The following is a 21,555-nucleotide window of genomic DNA, read 5'->3' as shown; positions in this document are numbered from 1 at the left end:
ATCCACATCGCTATCCACATGTTTGTGTACATGGATTTTAATAATGTCGTATGTTTTTCCCCCAACACCACATTCCACCAATTTGTATAGCAGACCCTCATGCCAAATTGAGTCAAACGTTTTTTGATATCAGCAAAGCATGAGAAGACTTTGCCTTTTGTTTTTGTTTGTTTGTCAATTAGGGTGTGCATATGTTGTCTGTCATACCGTAATTTGGTAAAAAGCCAATTTGACATTTGCTCAGTACATTGTTTTTACTGAGGAAATTAACTAGTGTGCTGTTAATGATAATGCAGAGGGTTTTCCCAAGGCTGCTATTGACGCATATCCCACGGTAGTTATTAGGGTCAAATTTGTCTCCACTTTCATGGATTGGGGTGATCAGTCCTTGGTTCCAAATGTTGGGGAATATGCCAGTGCTAAGGATGATGTTAAAGAGTTTAAGTATAGCCAATTGTAATTTGTGGTCTGTATAGTTTATCATTTCATTATTAAGGATACTATCAACAGCACAGGCCTTTTTGGGTTGAAGAGTTTGTATTTTGTCCTGTAGTTCATTCAATGTAATTGGAGAATCCAGTTGGTTCTCGTAGTCTTTAATAGTTGATTCTAAGATTTGTATTTGATCATGTATATTTTTTGGCTGTTTGTTCTTTTAAAGGGACAAAAAGATTGATGAAGTGGTTTACCCATACATCTCCATTTTGGATAGATAACTCTTCATGTTGTTTTTTGTTTAGTGTTTTCCCAGAAGTGGTTAGAGTCTATGGATTCTTCAATTACATTGAGCTGATTTCTGACGTGCTGTTCCCTCTTTTTCTGTAGTGTATTTCTGTATTGTTTTAGTGATTCACCATAGTGAAGGCGTAGGCTCAGGTTTTCTGGCTCTCTATGTTTTTGGTTAGATAGGTTTCTCAATATCTTTCCTTGGATTTTGCATTCTTCATCAAACAATTTGTCATTGTTGTTCATTTTCTTCGGTTTTCATTTGGACATTTTTTTATTTGATATGGAAGCTGAGAGGTCAAATACACTGTTTAGGTTTTCTACTGCCAAGTTTACACCTTCACTATTACAGTGGAACGTTTTGTCCAGGAAGTTGTCTAAATGGGATTGAATTTGTTGTTGCCTAATTGTTTTTGGTAGGTTTCCACACTACTTTCCTTCCATCTATAGCATTTCTTAATATTATTCAGTTCCTTTGTCTTTGATGCCTCATGATTGAGTGTCGCTGTGTTCAAGTAGACTGTGATTTTGCTGTGATCTGATAGGGGTGTCAGTGGGCTGACTGTGAATGCTCTGAGAGACTCTGGGTTAAGGTCAGTGATAAAGTAGTCTACAGGATTACTGCCAAGAGATGAGCTATAGGTTTACCAACCATAGGAGTGCCCTCGAAGCCTACCATTGGCATATCTGGACACTGGAATGTGATGAGACAACATCAACAGGAGAAAGAGCAGGAGAAGAACAGAGCACTAGAGGAGAGGATCAGAGTGCTGGAGGAGAGGGTGAGGTGGGATGGCGTGTGACAGAGAACAACCCATTAGAGAGCTGGCCACCCCCACAGAGAAGCCAGCAGAACTGTCCAACTCAGCCTCATACCAAAGTCTTGACACCACAGCAGAACAGTCCACCCAGGTTTGGCTGGGTTAGGCCGCCAAATAAAGGTTAAAAAAAGGCTAGTAAGTTAAGAACAAATTCTTATTTACAATGATGGCCTACCCCGGCCAAACCCGGACGGCGTGGGCAATTGTGCGCCGCCCTATGGGACTCTCAATCACGGCCGGATGTGATACAGCCTGGATATACCCAGCGTGTGACAGACCTGCAGGAGTTGTGACCCGTTTTTGTTGGTTATGTTGTCGTAGTTGTGCCTAGGGGGGCATATGAGGGAGGGAATGCTGTCACCTCAAGTTAGGTGTTTGTCCCCCTGTGTGCTGAGGGTGTCAGGTTCTTGTTCAGTTCTGGCATTTAGGTCGCCACAAACTATTACATGTCCCTGGGCCTGGAAATGATTGATTTCCCCCTGCAGGATGGAGAAGCTGTCTTCATTAAAGTATGGCGATTCTAGTGTGGGGATATAGGTAGCACACAGGAGGACATTTTTCTCGGTTGAGATCATTTCCTTTTGAATTTCTAGCCAAATGTAAAATGTTCTTGTTTTAATTAATTTAATAGAGTGAGTTAGGGCTGTTCTATATCAAATTAGCATACACCCTGAGTCTCTTCCCTGTTTCACACCTGGTAGTTTGGTGGATGGGACTACCTGCTCTCTGTAACCTAGGGGGCAACCAGTGGGTCCATCTCCTCTATACAATGTTTCTTGTAGGATGACAATGTCTGTATTTCAGATTTCTTTGATGAAATCCAGGTTCCTGCTCTTTAGGCCAAGATGACCTCAGACCTTGGATATTCCAGGATGAGAAAGTGAAGGCTTTGTGTTCCATAAAGTGTCCAATGTTGTTAGTTGTGTGGTTTGGATTGGGCTAATGTAAGAGTGGGGGTTGGGCTTGGTTGCCTGCTCACGGCCTGGGCATATGTGTTACTTTCATGTTGAGGCCCTCTTTGCGGGAGTGGGGGGCATGGGGTGGGCATGGGGCAGCAAAGGTCTGACCTGAGGAGGCCTAAATGGGGTGTGGGCATGGTTGACTTGGGGGGGGGGTTGATTTGTTGGGGTGGGGGTGTGGATGTGGATGTGGCTGTGGGTGCTGTGGTCTGGACGTAAGGTCCTCTCGGCATGAGTCCTCTATGTGTAGGTCCGAGGAGGGGGGGTCCCGCAGGTCTAGGAGAGTGTCTCGCTGGTCTGGACGGGGTGTTTATTGATCTGTTGCTCCTGTGTGAGGTGTTGGGGTTGCGGTTGAGGGCGATGTCCTTTAGGGTCCGGGCGAAGGTGGGCACTGCTCTCCGTGCTTCTACACCTGCATTGCTTGCTGTTTGGGGTTTTAGGCTGGGTTTCTGTACAACACTTTGTGACATCAGCTGATGTAAGAAGGGCTTTATAAATACATTTGATTGATACATTTGATTGATTGTATAGGTGGACCTGGTCGTAAAGGCTGTTGAAGTCCAGGGTGGAGTGGAGGGCCAGGTAAACCTTTGGTTTTGAGGCACAGTCACAGGAAATACTTGAGTTTACCGACTGTGTGGTAGCAGGGTGGAAATCTTTTTGTGGTAGCATGGTGGAGATAACCACTTGTGCATTGGGGAAAGTATAATACACTTTTTCAATCACTCCGTTGACTGCTGTGGCCACCCTTTCCTGCTGTGCTCTCAGGTCATTTGTGCCTTTGTGTATTGTTATGTAGCTGGGTGACCCTAGTTGGTCCTCAGACAGAAGGTCAAGGGCGCGCTGAGTGTTTGGACACCAGAGTGTAGACACTGTGTGTTTGGGAAAAAGTTTATTTTCTTGTATATATTTCCATTTGAGTCCATAAGGAGTACCATCTGTGGCTTGTGTATGTCCTCAGTGGGTGAGGGGGGCTTGTCAGGAGGGCTATCAGGGTGGCTGACGGGGGTGCTCAGAGGGGGTGGGATCCCCTGGGCTTGGGGTTCTTTGTCTGACCTGCTGTGATGTTGAGGATATGGTCAGTGTCTGGGTGGACTGTTCTGCTGTGGTGTCAAGACTTTGGTATGGGGCTGAGGTGGGCAGTTCTGCTGGCTTGTATGTGGGGGTGGCCAGCTCTCTGGGTTGTTCTGTCACACGCCATCCCCCTCACCCTCTCCTCCAGCACTCTGATCCTCTCCATCCATCCCCCTCACCCTCTCCTCCAGCACTCTGATCCTCTCCATCCATCCCCCTCACCCTCTCCTCCAGCACTCTGATCCTCTCCCTCCATCCCCCTCACCTTCTCCTCCATCCCCCTCACCCTCTCCTTCAGCGGTCTGATCCTCTCCTCTAGCGCTCTATTCTTCTCCTGCTCCTGCTCTTTCTCCTGTTGATGTTGTCTCACCACAGTCCAGAGTGCAGATATGTCTCTCTCCACCTTCAGCTCTCCGGGTCTGGTTGAGAGGGTGTTGTTGAGCTGGACTATTTTTTGTGCTGACTGGAGTGTGATCACCTGCTGTTCCAGCTCCACCTGCCTTACCTCCAGCTGGGTGAATTTATCCATCATTTCAATGAAGGAGTAGTACTCTGTGCTGGGAGGTTGACTTTCTGCTTAGGGTTGCTCATCTGTGGTGTTGTGTAATGAAGAGGTCTGGTCTGACACGCTCTGGGTGGGGGTATCTTTCTCAAGAGAGAGCTTGTCCTGCTGAGCTCTCTCTTTGATAATGTGAAAGTCCAGCTGAAACTGTATGGGATTGCCCAATACCATTACTGTTCCAGATTTGTACACGTTCACACTGGCTGACTCAGAGTCCTCGTTGTCTAGTATCTTTAGTTTGCACCCATCGGTAACAGTTGCTTATGTTCCCATTTTTATAATAGTCAGCAAAAAGTATCTCTGGACTTTCCATAAGGACCTTCTTTTTGTACTCTTTTCGTACCTTACCATTTTTTACATCCAGAGGGTACTATATTGTAATTACCTCTAAACAGCGGGAGGGGGCTTCAAAGGCCTCTGCATTTGGGTGGGTTAGACTTTAAGACTCTCCTGCCATTGTTGGGCTCAAGGGCTTTGACACCTCCCTCTTCACACGTCAGTGCTAATTGAAGTTATATCTGTTCTGTCCTTGCAGGCTTGGTAGCCTTAACTTAGCATTCAGTCCTTATCAAGTAAAACATATAACTTTAATATATTTTTCTTCTTGGCTTTAAAATAGTTTCAGACTGAACATTACTCACTTTGTTCCAGGTTGGATGCTGTTTTCAGGTTTCTGTTGTTTGTTTGCCAGAGCATTTGCTGTAAAGCTTGGAAATAATAATTTTTGGTAGTAGGAATCCTTCCAGGTAATTTTGTCCAAAATCAGGTTGTTGGTTTGGAGTTTTAATTTGGAGTGAAGGTTATGTTATGGAGGGTAGTATCCTGTATAAAATCCAAGTTTATCTGTCACGCCCTGATCTGTTTCACTTGTCCTTGTGATTGTCTGCACCCCCTCCAGGTGTCGCTTGTTTTATCCATGTGTTTCCTGTCTCTCTGTGCCAGTTCGTCTTGTATGTTTCCAAGTCAACCAGCGTTTTTCCCATTCTCCTGCTTTTTGCATTCTCCTTTTTCTAGTCCTCCCGGTTTTGACCCTTGCCTGTTTCTGGACTTTGTACCTGCCTGCCTGACCATTCTGCCTGCCTTTACCACGAGCCTGTCTGCCACCCTGTACCTCCTGGACTCTGATCTTGTTTTGATCTTTTTTCCTGTCCACAACCATTCTCTTGCCTACCCCTTTGAAATAATAAACATTGTAAGACTCCAACCATCTGCCTCCTGTGTCTGCATTTGGGTCTCGCCTTATGCCTTGATATTTATCTATATTTTTGTATTTTTGTGTGTGTGTGTGTTCGCATGTACAGGCAAAAAAACATACTATATACTGTTTTATTCACACTTTAGAACCCCCCCCCCACACACACACACACACACGGACAGGGTCGATGGCCTCTCAGAAGAGCAGCAAAAACAAAAGAGAGGGAGTGGGAAAGAGAGGGAGAGATCAATGCTCTAACTTTAGCCTCTAAATTTAACTCTGTGTTTTCTTCTTGTGGCCCTCTCTGTGCTGTCCATGCCTGCCAGCTGTGCCGTGTTACAGGGACAGGGAGGGAGAGAGAGAGTCGTCCTGACAGAACACTGCACAGAGCAGGCCCTGTTAGCTCAGCCAGACAATCTCTTCAGCAAATCAGCTATCGTGGTGTCAGGAACTGGGCTTCTGCTTCACTGTGCTCTTCTTAGCCTTAAGTGTAGGCATCCTGTATCCCTGCATTAAGGCTGACTAGTGAGAGGATTGGCTGATTTAAGTATATGAGAAACACAAACTGTTAGCCTAGAGGACAGAGATATGAAGAGAATAGAGAGGTGTGTAAGGTAGTAAGGCAGAGGCACACTGTGTCTCTGACATTGTTTCCTCTGGAGATAATCATGAAAGGGGAAAGTCCTATTATAAACACAGTGCCATTGATGTGAACACTGAGTCTTTGTGCTGGGAGAGGGAGATGGCTTTGCAGGCTACTATGTGTAACATATATGCAGATCTGGCCCATGTCTGTGTTTATACACAAAGCTGTATATTGTTGTTGTCCACAAGCCTGGATGCTGAATGGAGCCTAACTCACCCAAGAACAGAGGAATATTCTGAAAAGACAGCTCTTAGACAAGATGGTGCAAGGCATGGAGAGATAGGTGAAACAGTGGCAAAGGGTCACAGAGAAACCTCACAACACAAAGTTATTTTCCTGAGTAAGAGCCTGTCTGTGAAGCCTCTTGAAGAATAACAGCGGGCCTTGCTCTTCAGATTTAGGAATGGGGAAAAAGGGAAAAAGATATACAGAATGAGTATGATGCATAATATTGTAATTCCTATTAAATATTCAGACTGATGGATTTACATTTCAAACATCATCAACTTATTTTTCCATGACAGTGTTACATAAACAGTCACAGGCTGTGCTCACGATGAAACAATCTTTAAATTGTCATTTTGAATGTAGTTTTATTATTTATTTTGTACATATTAATTGTCATTCATCTTTTTCCACAAAGTTTTGTTTTTTATCAAAAAGCAGTCAACTCGTCCTTACCTTATGGTCTTTATCACTGCCATTTTGTCAAGAAGCTACAGTAGCTAAGCACAGTGGCAGTTGATGAAAATAGAAAAAACTGAAAAAAATCACTCCAGCTAGCACATTTGGTTCCCTGAATATTGTGAGAATGCACATTTTTGGTTTCCCATTAGTTCTGGGAATGAAGCCATACGTTTCCTAACCGGTAAAAATGACGTTTTTTTAAACGTTCTGAGAATGGAAGTGAAAATTTTGCCTGTTCTGGCAATGTTCATTTTACTATGGTTGAGGAAACCATACTATGGTTTACTATGGTTCCATAAAAGTTTTCGTAGGAGGTTTTATTAGTGTTCTGAGAACAGAAATTAATGGGATATTAAGGTTAAGACTTTTAATAACAGTGCTTTCTTAGTTTGGGTTAACTGTTTTCAACTCCAAGCACAGATAGGACACATGGATATGAATTTGCTTAAGCATGAATTAACATTTATTTTTAATTCTGGCAAGGCGTCATATGATCTTCTGTTCTCTATTCATGGTTTAGTCCACTGCGCCACCAGGATGAACACAGCATACCATGTTCTTTTACCTATACAAAGCTGTGCATTTTAGTCTATTCAAACAGACCCCATTTCAAAGGAAATTAAGATAAAGATCAGGTTTGGCCAATTAGTGAGCACGGCCAACACACTTGAACACGCTTAAAAAGATAAAGGATAGATGGGTTGGTTGTTTAGCAACAAAATCGATGCATGTGGAACTATGGGGCAAAACATACGGGGTTGGTTTCGATTGTTGACTACATGTAAACTATATTCAGGCTCCAATGTTTATTGAGAACACAAATACATTCGCACAATGACCGTTGCCAGTCCTTGCCGTTCTAACACTAGAATAGTCCCAGTAAGCAAAATGACATTGAAAAGACGTGTAAAATACATATTTTCCAGACGTTGAAGTTAGGTTAAATTTCTGAATGAAAGATGAAAATATGTATTTTCCGTAGGTTTAAAATCCATATTTTCCAGGACTTTGAAAAGGCGTATTTTCCGGATGTTGAAAAATACTTATTTTCCAGATGTTGAAATCAGGTTCATTTTTGGTTCTGAATGAAAGTTGAAAATAAGTATTTTATACACGTCTATGTTTGAGCCAAATCAAGGCTGATCCAGACCGGACAAAATCTGAACCAAACATAGACGTCTATGATTGATTCAGAATTTGTCCAGACTGGACCAAAAACCAATGTCTGTGTATGTGGAAACCAAGGCCGGTCAGGACTGCACCAAAAAAAGACGTCCAAAAGACGCCTGCTCGTGATTCTTGGCGCGTAGCCTACTATGTAGCCCACTATGGCGGCCATAATGGAATTTTATGAATACCCATCCATTTGGTATGCCCACCATTTGTAAAACAGGCCATTTTATTGGCTTTATTAGTCCTGATTTCTGTGAATAATCAATTTGGCTATTTAAGCTCTGAATATCAGCTACCCAACTTTATCATGAGTTGAGCCTGTTTGCAATGTGTTTACAGAGTGGGAAATGCAGAAAGTATTTTATTTTTCGCTATGATCAGCTTGTCAAAAAATGTACTGATACAAACTTGAAACCACTGATTATGACAATGAGGTGAAACTCCTGGACAACAGTTGTGATTGTTCATTCCATATTGTCCATTTTATACTGACCTGTCCTGTTTTTAGGATATGTTGTTTGTTAACATGACAGCACATTTTTTTATTTGACTGGGGAAGCCTGCATGATGTAAAAAGTGTCTGTCTCATTACATAGTCATACATTTTAGCCTACATACCTGTAGGCTACACAAAAAGCCACATACTTTCTACCATTTCCTATATCTGCTACATGATTTGGACGGAATGTTGGTGGAGCACAGTAGCAATGTGTCTCTCTAGCAGGACTCTGGAGAGGGGCGCTAGTAATGGACAAGCAAAATATTTTGCTTCTCTACCATGCCTTTGACCAAGTGGGCACTGTTTATCACAGGGTGGGATCAGCACTCACCTAAAATCCCATATGCCACTGGTTGAGAGAAATTGTCATTGTTTTTGGGCAGAATTATGTGAGGTATTAAATGTTGGCATTGGAGGTGCATCTTGGTCAGTTTAGCTCAGAAAATGCTGCCCTCGTCAATCTGACGCCATAATTGTTAATTTGCCAGCCTAATCATGCCTAATGAGCGGGCAATCCGTGACAATGAGCACTTGTTGTATCTCAAATACATTGTTACAGTTGTTGGTTACCTAGCCTGCTAATTTTTGCCATATTAGTATAGCTGTAACATCAGTCAAACACCTCAAAACAAGACATTGTATCAATAACAAGATGCATTGAGCTGAAACGAGCCACCTACGATTCCTCACATGGTAGCTTCTTGTCATTTTTGCTAGCTATCTGGCCATCCAGAATCACAACAACACACAGACTTCTGCCCCATTGAAGTGCATGCATTGTTTTTGTGATGTTGTCAGCTAACCAGAGAGAGTTTTATCAACGCTGAGAATGGAATGCATATGTTTTTAAAGAACATTCTTATTACGTTCTTTGAACGTTACTAATGTTTTCTTGTGGTCTTTATTGAAATGTTTCATAATGTTTGGAGAACATGACTTTAAATAGAACTGTGAGGAAACCTGGTTGAATAAAAATAAAAATAATTAACTGCGCTCTCGCCCAGCTCTAAAAAAACATATGGCTTTCAGAACATTATATTCTAGCTGGGACCTCCCTTTCTGTTTATGAATATAGATACAACAAGCACAGCATATTCCTGATATTTAACACTGTATTCTGGAAAAGACAGACTTCTATGAGAATCTAGGGCTTTCTGTAAAATTCACAATATTACAGCTTTCATTTGTGGTCATAAGGTTGGATTTGTCAGAATGCCAGGGCTTTGAAGAGAAGATTTACCCCTCTCAGGTGGAAATGGGAGATTATGTTCTGCATCCCTCTCTGCTGTTGAGCTCTGTGTTCTGCCATAGAGGAAGGCATGGGATACATAAGGGAGGGTTCAGATTCCTCCTGGCTGGTCTTGTGTGACTGTTGCAGTAGCCCCCTTTACCTCTCTGCTTGATGAACACCGGCTAAGCACACCGCCAAACAGACAGGTCAGAGCAGGTACCGTCGAACTGTTTCTCATGCTGGGTCCGCCGATTCAAATCCTACTGAGTGCATCAGTGTGTGTGTGTGTGTGCACAGTTGTGTCTGTATTCTTGTGTGAGTACATGTGTAAAATAGTCCATTCCGATGATGACTACTCCCCTGAAGGTACTATGGGATTTTCTGAGCACATCATACTCAGTCGGGAAATGCTCAGTAGCTCAGAAATAAAGGATACATTTGAGAGAGGACGGGAAAAGTGGGGAGGGGAGGAGTGGAGGAAAGAGTAGTGATGGGGGGAAAAAAATCGATACAGTTACATATCGGGATATTATTTTTGACTATATACTGTATCGTTTTGACAATATCGCAATACTATTTTTGCACTAGTTGGCTGTACCTGCAGAAAAATGTTGTTTCAGCACTTATTTCCATGACTGATCAAAACAATTGGTTATCTTGAAATTGGGGAGAAAAGGGGGGTAAAAAATAAATAATACAAAAAATGTATATACAAAAAACTTGTTTTCTCATGGCTCTCTCTTGTCCCTCTGCAATCGACACATTTTGAGCAATATGTTTGGAACATCGAATCGCAATAAAATCACAGCATCGAATCTCAAAACATATCATATTGGCACCTATGTACGTATCGTGAACATTGTATCGTGTAGCCCTAAAAGACATTGAAAGAAAAAAATATGAAACTAAGGAGTGATGAAAGACTGGGAAGAAGAGGAAAGGAATGAGATGGGGAGCAAATGAAAGGCAGGGAAGGAGAGAGATAGAAAGTTATTGGAATAATGACAGGGAAAGACTAAAAATTGCATTATAATCAGCATGGGTCATACACACATTACAGAGAAAAGGTAATAGACCAATGCAGTGTGAGCTTATTTTACCTCTTTATACAAAGAATGAGTGCCAATATGAGAGAGGGATGGAGGGAAGGAAAGCAAGAGGGGAGAAAGCAAGACAGGGAAGAGAGGGAGAGGGAGAAGGAGGGGAGCAGATGCCAGCCATATTGTTGAGGCCTAAGGTATAGGAAGACAGTCCCCAGGACTCCTCAAACGTGTAATCTACCCAACAAGAGCCAGATGATTTCTAACGCTCCATCCCTCTCGCACTCTGTAAAACTTGCTCATGCATAAACAGCAGGGCTCTTTATTCTGGTATTGGCAGGACTGTATATGTACAGTATGCGTGTGAGGGGAAGGAAGATGGTGAAGGAGGTGTGATGCATGCAGCATAGGCCTCCATGCAGTAGTGCTGCCCCAAGCTGTGCCTAAAGTGAACCACACTACCTGGAAAATATGCAGCTCTGTGGTGGGAATAACGATTGGTCTGGCCAGCTGTTCAGTCAGAGCTCAACACTGAAATCTACATCCTGAGCAGCAGATTGGCTGAGTAGAGCCTCGCCACTTCCTATCCCCTCCCTCTTCCTGCCAAGACGATGATGTGTTGACCCTCCATCGGGGTCATCACATCCAGGCCCAGTATCACCCGCAGCAGATGGTACAGTAGGAAGGAACTAGCAACGCTTCACAGCAGTACCATAGCTAAATCTTGGGTAAGGCATACTGCATTTCTACACAATTTATAAACTATAAAATGCTATTTGGACAACAGCAAAAACAAACAAAAATGACTGCAGCCATTAATTATCATCGCAATATTAGGTTTAAAGGTCTATGGAACAGCGTGGGTAAAAGTCTAAAATTATGTGGTTTTAAATATACTTAAGTATCAAAAGTAAATGTATTTGGTAATATATAGTTAGTTATCAAAAGTAAATGTATTTGGTAATATATACTTAATTATCAAAAGTAAAAGTATAAATCATTTCGAAATCCTTATATTAACCAAATCAGACGGCACAATCTTCAGTTGTTTTACATTTACGGATAGCCAGGGGCACACCAGGGTGTTCACTTGATAATTGCGTGATTTGGACCATTTTCATATCCTGCTAATGTAGCGAGTACTTTTGGGTATCAGGGAAAATGTATGAAGTAAAAAGTGCATTATCTTCTTTAGGAATGTAGTGAAGAAAAAATAAAAGTAGTCAAAAATACCCCCCAAAACTACTTAAGTAGTATTTTAAAGTGCTTTTACTTACACCACTGCTGTTTTCCCAGTCATCTGTTGTAATGATTCACAGACATTGCTGATGTCATCTTGCCTGGGAGAACTGCAAATGGTTCTTGTGGTCTTGGACATTTCTGGTCAGATCATCCATTATTTTGGTAGTTGAGTCCATCAGTATTTGGACAAAGCTCTTGAAGCTATTTTCCTGTTGCTGTAACAACTGCTTGTAGACATATTTTTGTTTATTTAAAAAATCATGCACCTGTGATAGCGAAACACTGTCCTCTCCATTACTCCAACCTACTTTAACTTTGGGTTGCATGATGGTATCAATGGCCGATGGAAACAGCAACAAACAGCAGGGATTTAAACAGCCACAAGCCCTGGACTCTCCGCGGTCCCAGCCACAAGGGCTAACCGCATCGCGGGCTGTGTTCAAACTGTCAAGAAAACCTGGCTAGCTTGATAGCTAGCAGCTAGGCTAGATGCTTCACCAAGCAGCAGCTCTTCAGACTTTAGGGTTTGGAGGTATCCTGGGACAGATAGAAGCAGTCCCAGCAACTGAGGCTAACCGTGTTGCAAATTAAACAGGTAGGCTAGTAAACAAACATGTTTTCAAGGAAAAACTTTAAAAAAAAACATTCAAAACAACATTGTTCCGAGTTCAGCGTGCACTCTCATGATAAACTGTAAGGGCCAAACTAACAGTAATTAGTTGTGATGCTTACCGGACTGTAGATTGGTAGACAAGGTCTTCCCGTTTGCGGTAGTCCTCCATATGAGAGTAATTGGTATTAAACATAGCATCGTAGGTGAAGATTTTCTGCTTAATGGTGCCCCCGTCTGTGACCTGTCAAGTAAAAAGAGAAAGAATTAATAAAATAATATGGTCTATAATACATGGAACAGATATTTCTATACCCACGGACCTACCCTATGCATAAGCCTGTGTTCTGCTCCAGTTAAATATATTATAAAACTTTGCTCAGAGGCAAACTTAGTACCCAGGCCATCAATTATCTAATTTATCCATTTAATGCCATGATAAGGTGTTTTTTTTCTATCTTAAAGGGGGAGTGAGGAAGAGCCTTTCAAGCTAATTCTAAAAACTGCCAACATATGAAATCAGTGTGACACTCACTTATATGGCTTTAGGTATGTACCCATGTATACAGCCAAGTCTTAATAAAGAGTGATGCTCTGCAGCGTTCTGTAGGTGTCAAGGAGTTGGAGGTATTGGTTTGTGACGAGATATTGCGAAGGTGGGGATATATTCAAAACACCATAGTCTCATTTTGCATCCACTTCTCTTTTTTTGTGGGCTGCATGGTAAATGATGGAGCAATACTCTCCTTTCTAATATTCACAGGGGAGAGAAAGTCACTTAGCATTTGAATGACTGATTTCTCTTCTCCTCAGCGCCACAGACAGACGAAAAGAAAAGGGGTGACAGGATTTTAATGGAGCCCCTAATGCCGCTTTGAAGGAGGAAATTGTTGGTGGGCTAGGGATCTTTCTTCCCTTCGCCACTGAAAATGCCATCGCCCGCTTCCTAATCCAATCTCCTCAGAGGTAAATAAGGCCTATGTGATTAGTTCCTGCATAATGTACACAACACCTCACGAGGGGACAGTACTGGGTAATTACTTTATTTGAGTGAATAATTCCCCGTGCCCCATAAATGACTGTGGGACAACTCATCACCTCTCTGCCTCTAGGGAAGGGAGCTAAATACCTCAGGCTGTTGCTAAATGATGGGGTACACAGAGGTAGAAATGCTGAGAGGTAAACGTGCTGGAACAACAAATACTGTGGGAGGGTTTTAGGGTATGCAGAACAGTTACACGCATGTAGGTGACATTAGTGGATTACATTTACTTTTCTCTCCTGTAACAAATGTCCCACTGGGCACAGACGTCAGTTGAAGTTTTAATGTCACATGTACAAGCATAGTGAAATGGCTGTCTTGCTAGCAGCAGCGTATATGATGATTGTATCTGAGTGGGTGTGTGTAGACTCAGTATAAATGTATGTGTATATTATGTGTGTGTGTAAGCAAACGATGGTGTGAGTGTTTGTGTGTTGGAGTATCAGTGTGTGTAGTGTGTAGGGCCCTGTGAGTGTGTATAGAGACAAAAATAAGAAGAAAATACAAAGGCAACTCAGATAGTCCATGTAGCCATTCTGTTAGCTATTTAGCAATCTTATGGCATGGTGATAGAAGCTGTTCAGGAGCCTGTTCAGAACCCTAACTTTAACCCTAATTCAACATCTATGCCACGTTGGTTCAACATATTTTCATTGAAATGACATGGAAACAATGTTTATTTGACCAGTGTGTGACCAGTGGGGTGTGTGACATCACATGTTCATCGCTATGGAAGATGAATTGTAGGGAGGTGTAATCAGTGAAAGTCACCAGGACCCACTGGTGGAGCTAGGGACCATGACCCTCCACAGGTAAAAAGTGTTCACTTGGCTTGGCCACAAACAGAATTTCCTTCCTTCTCCTAATGAATGCTTTGGCACCACACTCAAGGCCCCAAGATTATTATAGCCATCTGTTCCTCTTTTAAATGTCAATTCAGTGATGTAGAGGCACATCGGCAAAGTGGCATCATTCCGAGGTTTACAGGGAGAGGCAACAGCAAAAGGTCTGCCGTTAAAAGCAAAGCCATGTTGGAAAACTGTGCTTTCCCACCAACCTGCTCTGTGCCTGGATTGTTGCGATTGTAGAAATACTGTAAGAGGCATTTCTGTCTGACATCACTGTACAACAAAGCATGAAAAAAGTACAAGTGCTCTGTGCAACTGAACACAAATATATCCATTCTGAGTGAGTGGACAGAAACATGACGATGGTAAGTCAATCTCAGGGAAATGTGGTTAGTTTCAGATATAAAAGTTAGCTATCATATAATAATATGACATTTAGCAGCGTTTAATGACAATTATTTAGCAAGTTCAATGACAAGTTCAAGTTAATGACAAATACAGCATTCATAACATAGAAGTATGTATTGTACACACCTGAATAATTACCATAAACGTGCTTAGTCAGAAAGTGCAAGATAAGCTTTATTCTACAGTATGTGCTTCAACAATAGATAAGTGCACAAGGCCAGGGCCAGTATGAAAGTATCATGGCAACATTACAACTCCCCTATAGGAAAAGACTCACTGCACTCCCAGTACTACAGTAACACTGTCCCTGGTGCTGAGTCATATGAGGCTTTCAAAAAGCCTAATGATAATGCTCTCTGGGCCCTGAGGAACTGTACAGAGGTGTGTTAAATTTACATTTTCAGCCCATCTCTCTTTTCACAGTCCATCTAATCCAATAGACAAAACAACACCTGTCTCACAATGGACTCATCAGTGGACAGACCCTGTTCCCAGAGAAGGGACAGCTTTGTGTGGTGAGAGAGAGAGAGTGAGAGAAAGAGACATATGGAGACAGACAAATGCTGTGCAAGAGTGAGGGGTGAAGGCGAAAGGTAGATGAACACTTTTTGATGGTAGAAAAACACTGTTTGAGGAAGCAAAGGTTTCCTTCAGCTGCTTTGCTGATTCCAGGCCATGATTTACCGAGGCACAAACAAAGGCATCAAGGCCTATCCCAACACCTCTGCCATCTGGATATATAAAAGATAGGCATGGGTGGGCACGCCACTTCACTTCCTCCCTCTGTGACCAGGAATGACCAAGGGACCAAAAGAGGAGAGGGAGAAAGGTAGCTGACAGGGGTTGAGGTTTGGGCACACACAGTAGAGAGTGCTACAGAGGGTCCTACAGTGACCTAGAGATATGCAGTGATCTCTCCAGATGGAGAGTGAACCATATCCTACCTGCTCTCTCTGCTGTGCTCCCTGTTGTTAGGATGCTGCTCCGTTATTGAGGTCAGGCGAGGGAGGCCCAGGTCTCTGGGGTTAACCCCTTCTCCTCAGCTCATCAGAGATGTGCTTATTTATAGGCTGCAGCTGAATCATCAGTCACAGGAGAGAATACAGCGAACTAGCTACAGTAACACTGCCGTCTAACTTGAGGAGTATAAACCAGAACACTTCAGGTCAATCTGGCATTATTTCACATCACAACCATGCCAAAGACTTTCATAACTAAACCAAGATAGACCATAGCCTGTCATTTCCAATGGGAACAAATGAGTCATAGTGGGCAGAAGAAGCAAGGAGGTGGGCAGAGCCAAGCACGAGCCAGCGAGATCCTTTTGGTGCGTTCTAGCATACATCTGCATATTTCCGTTAGGAAACGCCTCCTCTGTGAAGTGTGCGTGTGCAATAACTTAATTCGCTTGTGCAATGCAATTTTTTAAAAGAGTAAATTCTACAAAACTTAGTCCATTCTGTTCATAACAGATTATAGTTTGGGAACAGAAAACTGTATTGAGATCAAATGTTTCATCGATGAGAATATTTGCAGAATGTCGGCCAAAATCCATCTCGTTCCATCTTTTCCCACTGCCAGCCAGAGGGCTTCCTCTCACTACCATATTTGGTAGTGAGTGGAAATGCCAAGTGGATGCTTCACATTTATACATCTGGTGAATAATCTGTCTCATTGTCCTATCTCTGACCATGCAGTCTCCTCTACTGCTGTTACTATAGCTTAGGTGTGGGCTGAAAGGATAGATGGAAAGGATCACTTACTTTCTGGGAACGTTTCACATGAAATTGTACTTTTGCAAAAATTCTCACTTGGTATTTTTAAATCTACAGGGAGGCGGAGCAATAGAAGCTTCTGGATCAATCGGCAGTTAGTTGTGAATAATGAATGGGGATAAGACACAGAGCAGTCATAACAACTCTTGAGCTCCATTTAGCTGTTCAACTGAGGCCTCAAAGGAGGCCTAAATGGGAAGGTACACTAAACAAAGAAAATAACCAGTATAACAAGACATGCTATATTCTCTGAAATCATTTGTAAAGGCACAGCGATAATGATAAAACGTTTCACTTATACAAAGCAGAAAGAGCTTCACCTTAATGGCAGTCAGTGGTGACAGCTGTCAACACAGAATGCTGCAGTGGGTTGTCCACTGATCCTGTTAAGATGGGGTGTGCTGCAATGCTTTACTCAGTACATGTGCTGCTGGGTAATGAATCCTGTAAGTAAACATTGTGCAGCTGTACAGTCATCCAGCCTAGTTAGTGCTCCACCCTGTTAACCTGTAGATGTACTGGACTGTCTGCTGCCTGTGGTCTCCTGCTGAGCCCTGAGTGCCACACAACCTGTTTAAGGGGATTTCACGGACCAGATGGCACGCTTCGCTCCTACTTACCTCCTCTCCTCCCTCCATCTCTCGGTCTCTGCTCCCCGCAGGAAGGAAAATATGCTAATTAAACCAGGTTTTTCATAGATGACGCACACTTTCTTCCATTCACATAGATCTTGGTGACCCTACTCTATTATTCTGACAAAGACGGTCTGTGCTTTGACAGATAAAGAGGCTTTGGTGGTGCGGTAGTTCAGTCATGCCACATGTGAACTAAGAAAGGGGAGTTTTGCTTTTATGTCTATACCAGAAAGCAACAGGGAATCTGATGCACATTGCGGTCCTTTATTCCATATAGAGCCAACTACTGCAACTGACGTTTTTCAATGCAATGTAAATAAACATGAGCGTGATTGCTTGGGATCCCTTAGTGTGAGCAAATACACCAGCCAGAGATGACTATCAGCGTGGTGGATATTTTCGCTCGCCTGTTATCTATGTCACATTCTCTCTGCATGCTATCACTCATTTTCATCCCAATATAACAGAGTAGCACTGGCTTGCGATTGCCTAAGGCTTGGTTTGGCAGATTGGCATGCAGGGATTAAAGCTGTGGCTTCATGAATCTGTGTCACCAACAGGGAGGACCAAGCCTTGTTTGCGACCATGTGTGGGCGAGGCAGAGGTAGGCTGGGGGAAGCAGCGTGAAGGTCAACCAACCTATTTCAGGGAATGACATGCAGGTTGAAAATCAATGCACAAGGGCCTACTAAAAGTGCCCATCTACAGCCATTAGACAAGGCAATTGAGAAGTGGTTATTAATGTTGTCAGTGAGAGGGAGACAGCCTGACTGTGGCCAGATATTTAGCGTGCAATGAGATCAAAGCAATCCAGACCTGAAGGAGACTGCTGGTCTGGATCAGATATTATGCCTGTGCCATGACTCTCTACATATTAACCCCCTAACAAAAAGAGAGTATGAACCCTACCCCTCACTCTAGAAACAGCATTTTGTTTTCAAATGAAATCCGAGCCAGTAACAGTGCTTTGGCAGTAAGTTGGCAGTAACAGTGCTTTAGCTGTAGAACGGAAGGCACCTAACACAAAATGAGTTCCAAATAGCTCCCACACCTATCAAAAAGTTAACTCTGCCATCCCAAGGATATCTTAAAGAGAGGGTTGAATAAATACAGTATACTGCTGCAAATACAGTGAGTAATACAGGACTTGGTGCTACTTAGCGGACCGAAAATGTAGCCTTGGTGCATTACTAACATCACATTATTATGAATTTCTGTCCTTGGGGAACCAAGTTAGACCAAGGATTTTTACAAATGCCTCAGCAACTCTTATAAACAGCACATATTAAGCAGCACCAGTAGGTCACAAATAATAACATTAAAGTGGAAAAACAAGAAAGCTTTACATAACTGCAGAAGTGAATGATATGTTGTGTAATACAGTGCTTCTATCTGAAAACAAAGGGGATGATCAAGGACAGGTGGATAATGAAATGCAGCTTCATGGCAAAGTGAAAACATAATTTTGTGCACTTGTCCTTAAAGTTGAACTAAGCCGAAATCGCTCCGCCATTTCCTGGCTGCTAAAACTCTAATAGTTAGCCTAATTTCAATTTATGTGACAAAATAATATAGGATGGTGTAGAGAATCATTGTACCATCTAATCCACTGTGAAATAGGTTTCTATATCCAAAAATATTGTTTCAGCTGTTTGAAGCTGGTGTACAAAACCGAAGGTAAAAGACTCAAAAACAAAACTTAAGAACCGGAAGCATAGAAGTCGCTCACATAGAAGAGATCCACCGCTTCTTATACTTGCTTTCAAGTAGAATGATAGATCTATAACTCACATTTCTATGTGAATTTGGTCGGGTCTCCAAAAAAGTTACATATTACCACTTTAATCTGTTTAATCAATGAGCACTAATTAAGTGAACCCAGGACTACACACTCACACCTTCCTCTAATTTGGAATTAATCATCAGACATCCAGCGGACATCTTCTCTCTCTCATCTCCACGTACAGCAGCAATGACACCAGAGGACTAGACTTATGGAGTCAGCATGTTCCACACTGGGCTTACATGAAGTCTGGAGCCATTTAAGTTTAACTAAGTATCACAGCAAGGCTTGGAAAGCTACCAGTAATTTACTAAAGTAACAGGTAATCTATGGCAATCTATGGTAATTTTGGTAATTTATACTTTAATGATAAAAAATATATATTAATATATGCGCAGTATACATTTTTTATACACTGTGTTCATATTGTCCATGAGCTTCTAGTAGATAAACCATATGGTTCAAAAGAAAATGGCCTAATTAATGAAAAAAAGCATCTAATTAACAATGGCATTTTTTTCTGCAACTTGTCCAACTATTGCATTTTTTCATAACTACCAACAGTTTGGCCCCAAAACATTTACAACAAAGACATATTGACATAGTAACATAAATAAAAGTTTGTAAAAAATCTATATTCTGAAATCTACCAAGGGTATTTACTAAATTGATGGTTTATATTTAGGATAATGTTTAACAGCTTTGTCATTCAATTTGTTTTTTGAAAGTCACCTTATTAAATAAAATATATATATATATATATTACATGTAAGAAGGCCACAGAGAGGGCCAGAGATATTAATAGTGTAACAGCCGTCGAAAGGAGTAGACCAAGGCGCAGCGTGGTGAGTGCTCATCATTGACTTTTTAATAGTACACTTTAAACAAAACAAGAAACGAACAACAGCCAAACAGTATTGTCAGGAACATGAACTAAACAGAAAGTAACCACCCACAAAACCCAAAGGAAAACAGGCTGCCTAAGTATGGCTCCCAATCAGAGACAACGATATACAGCTGTCCCTGATTGAGAACCATACCCGGCCAAAACAAAGAAATCCAAAACATAGAAAAAAAGACATAGAATGCCCACCCTAGTCACACCCTGGCCTAACCAAAATAGAGAATAAAACCCTCTCTATGGCCAGGGCGTGACAAATAGACACCTGTGATAATCTGTAGTGCCCAAAAAGGAAACTAGATGTAATCCAGTAAAATTCCATATATTCCTTGACATTTCTGGTAGTTTACTGTTAGACTTAGAACGTTTCTAGTTATATACCCTCCTTTTGCAAGCCTAATCTCAGCAATGAGCTTTTTTTCAGGTCTTTATATACAATTTCTCCTATTTTCCTCCTACCACTGCAGATGGGTGCGGGCTCACAAAGACGTGCGAGCTGGAATACAGATGGTTTAAAAGACATCGGGGCACTGTGGACATGACAAGTCTGCATAAATTTTGGAGCTATGCAGTTTCTATCCACCTCCCTCTATTCCTTATACACTCTAGATAGCTACATTTCCCATCTGCAACTGTTGGTAACACAATATTAAGATGGTGTTATTCATTACATGGAAAAAGAGCAGGTTGGCTGAACAAAGGACTGAAACAGATTTGGTGTTTAAATAATTGTGAAGGTTTGCTTAGTTTGCACAGTTCTATACTTCATTGTAATGCTTATGTATTTAACGTGTTTCAAGTTTTAAAGTTTATTCGCCAAGTGCACAGGACACAACAGGTGTAAAACAGTACAATGAAACTCTTACCTTGAGAGCTCTTTCTCAACAATGCAGTGATAATAATAATAATAATATAGATAATTGTTGTGACTTTACTTTCATTAATCTGATGACAGTATTTATCTAATCAACTATGATTAATTGTTACCCGATTAAATTAATAATGTAACAATTAACTCATTAGGAATTTGAGGCACCACGAGAGTGGTTGTTAAAGAGCTACCATCTTACCTATCACATCCATAAAACAGTCAATGTATTAATCATAACCTCGTATCATATCATCATTCTGTACAGTTGTAAGCTCCTGCATCTACAAACACCCCAACCTTACTTATGATTCAGTACTACACAAATTGGTTTAATTATTTATTTACTAACTAACTAAATGGTAACACAGGAGAAACATACACACTTAATACATTAAAACAGGTCCCTAGCAGACTGACAGAACATGACAGCTTGTTACAAAGGAGATAGAGAGGGCTAGATGGAGAGGGCGAGAGGGAGGGTGAGAGAGAGGGCGAGAGAGAATACTTTGGTACATTTAGAAGCTACTCTCACAGTAATCATATACATTGCACACAAACCGCCGCCCGATTGGAGTAAGAAATCATCAAGATGTTTACATGTAAATGCCTTGGTTTGCCAGGTCTCTCTGTCAGAACCAAGCCTTCTTAGAAAGGGGTTTGGTTGGACCTTTCCACGGCACGCTTGTAATGCTCTGATTGTCCAAAAGGGGTCCCGACCTGTTTATTCTACTGTTGCCCTCCTCTTCCGTCACCCGGTATCCGGCAATCCGTCGTGTAGTCCTGAACAGAACTACAGAGCTCACTCTGCTTCCACTCGCTATGGAAGA

At 41.9% G+C, this 21,555-nt stretch overlaps 1 protein-coding gene across 2 annotated transcripts in view; it reads right to left on the bottom strand.

Moving 5' to 3' along the window:
• Positions 1–21,555, bottom strand: part of LOC115150716 (immunoglobulin superfamily member 21) — a 261,570-nt gene that overhangs the window by 91,844 nt on the left and 148,171 nt on the right. For both annotated transcript variants that reach the window (XM_029694268.1, XM_029694269.1), the window contains exon 3: positions 12,588–12,709. In XM_029694268.1, the coding sequence (XP_029550128.1) occupies positions 12,588–12,709 (122 nt within the window). The remainder of the gene's footprint in view (positions 1–12,587; positions 12,710–21,555) is intronic.

Source organism: Salmo trutta, chromosome 16 (genome assembly GCF_901001165.1).
Source record: "Salmo trutta chromosome 16, fSalTru1.1, whole genome shotgun sequence".
Lineage (NCBI taxonomy): Eukaryota > Metazoa > Chordata > Actinopteri > Salmoniformes > Salmonidae > Salmo > Salmo trutta.
Note: the sequence above shows the minus strand (reverse complement) of the source record. Positions and strands in the feature narration are given on the sequence as shown.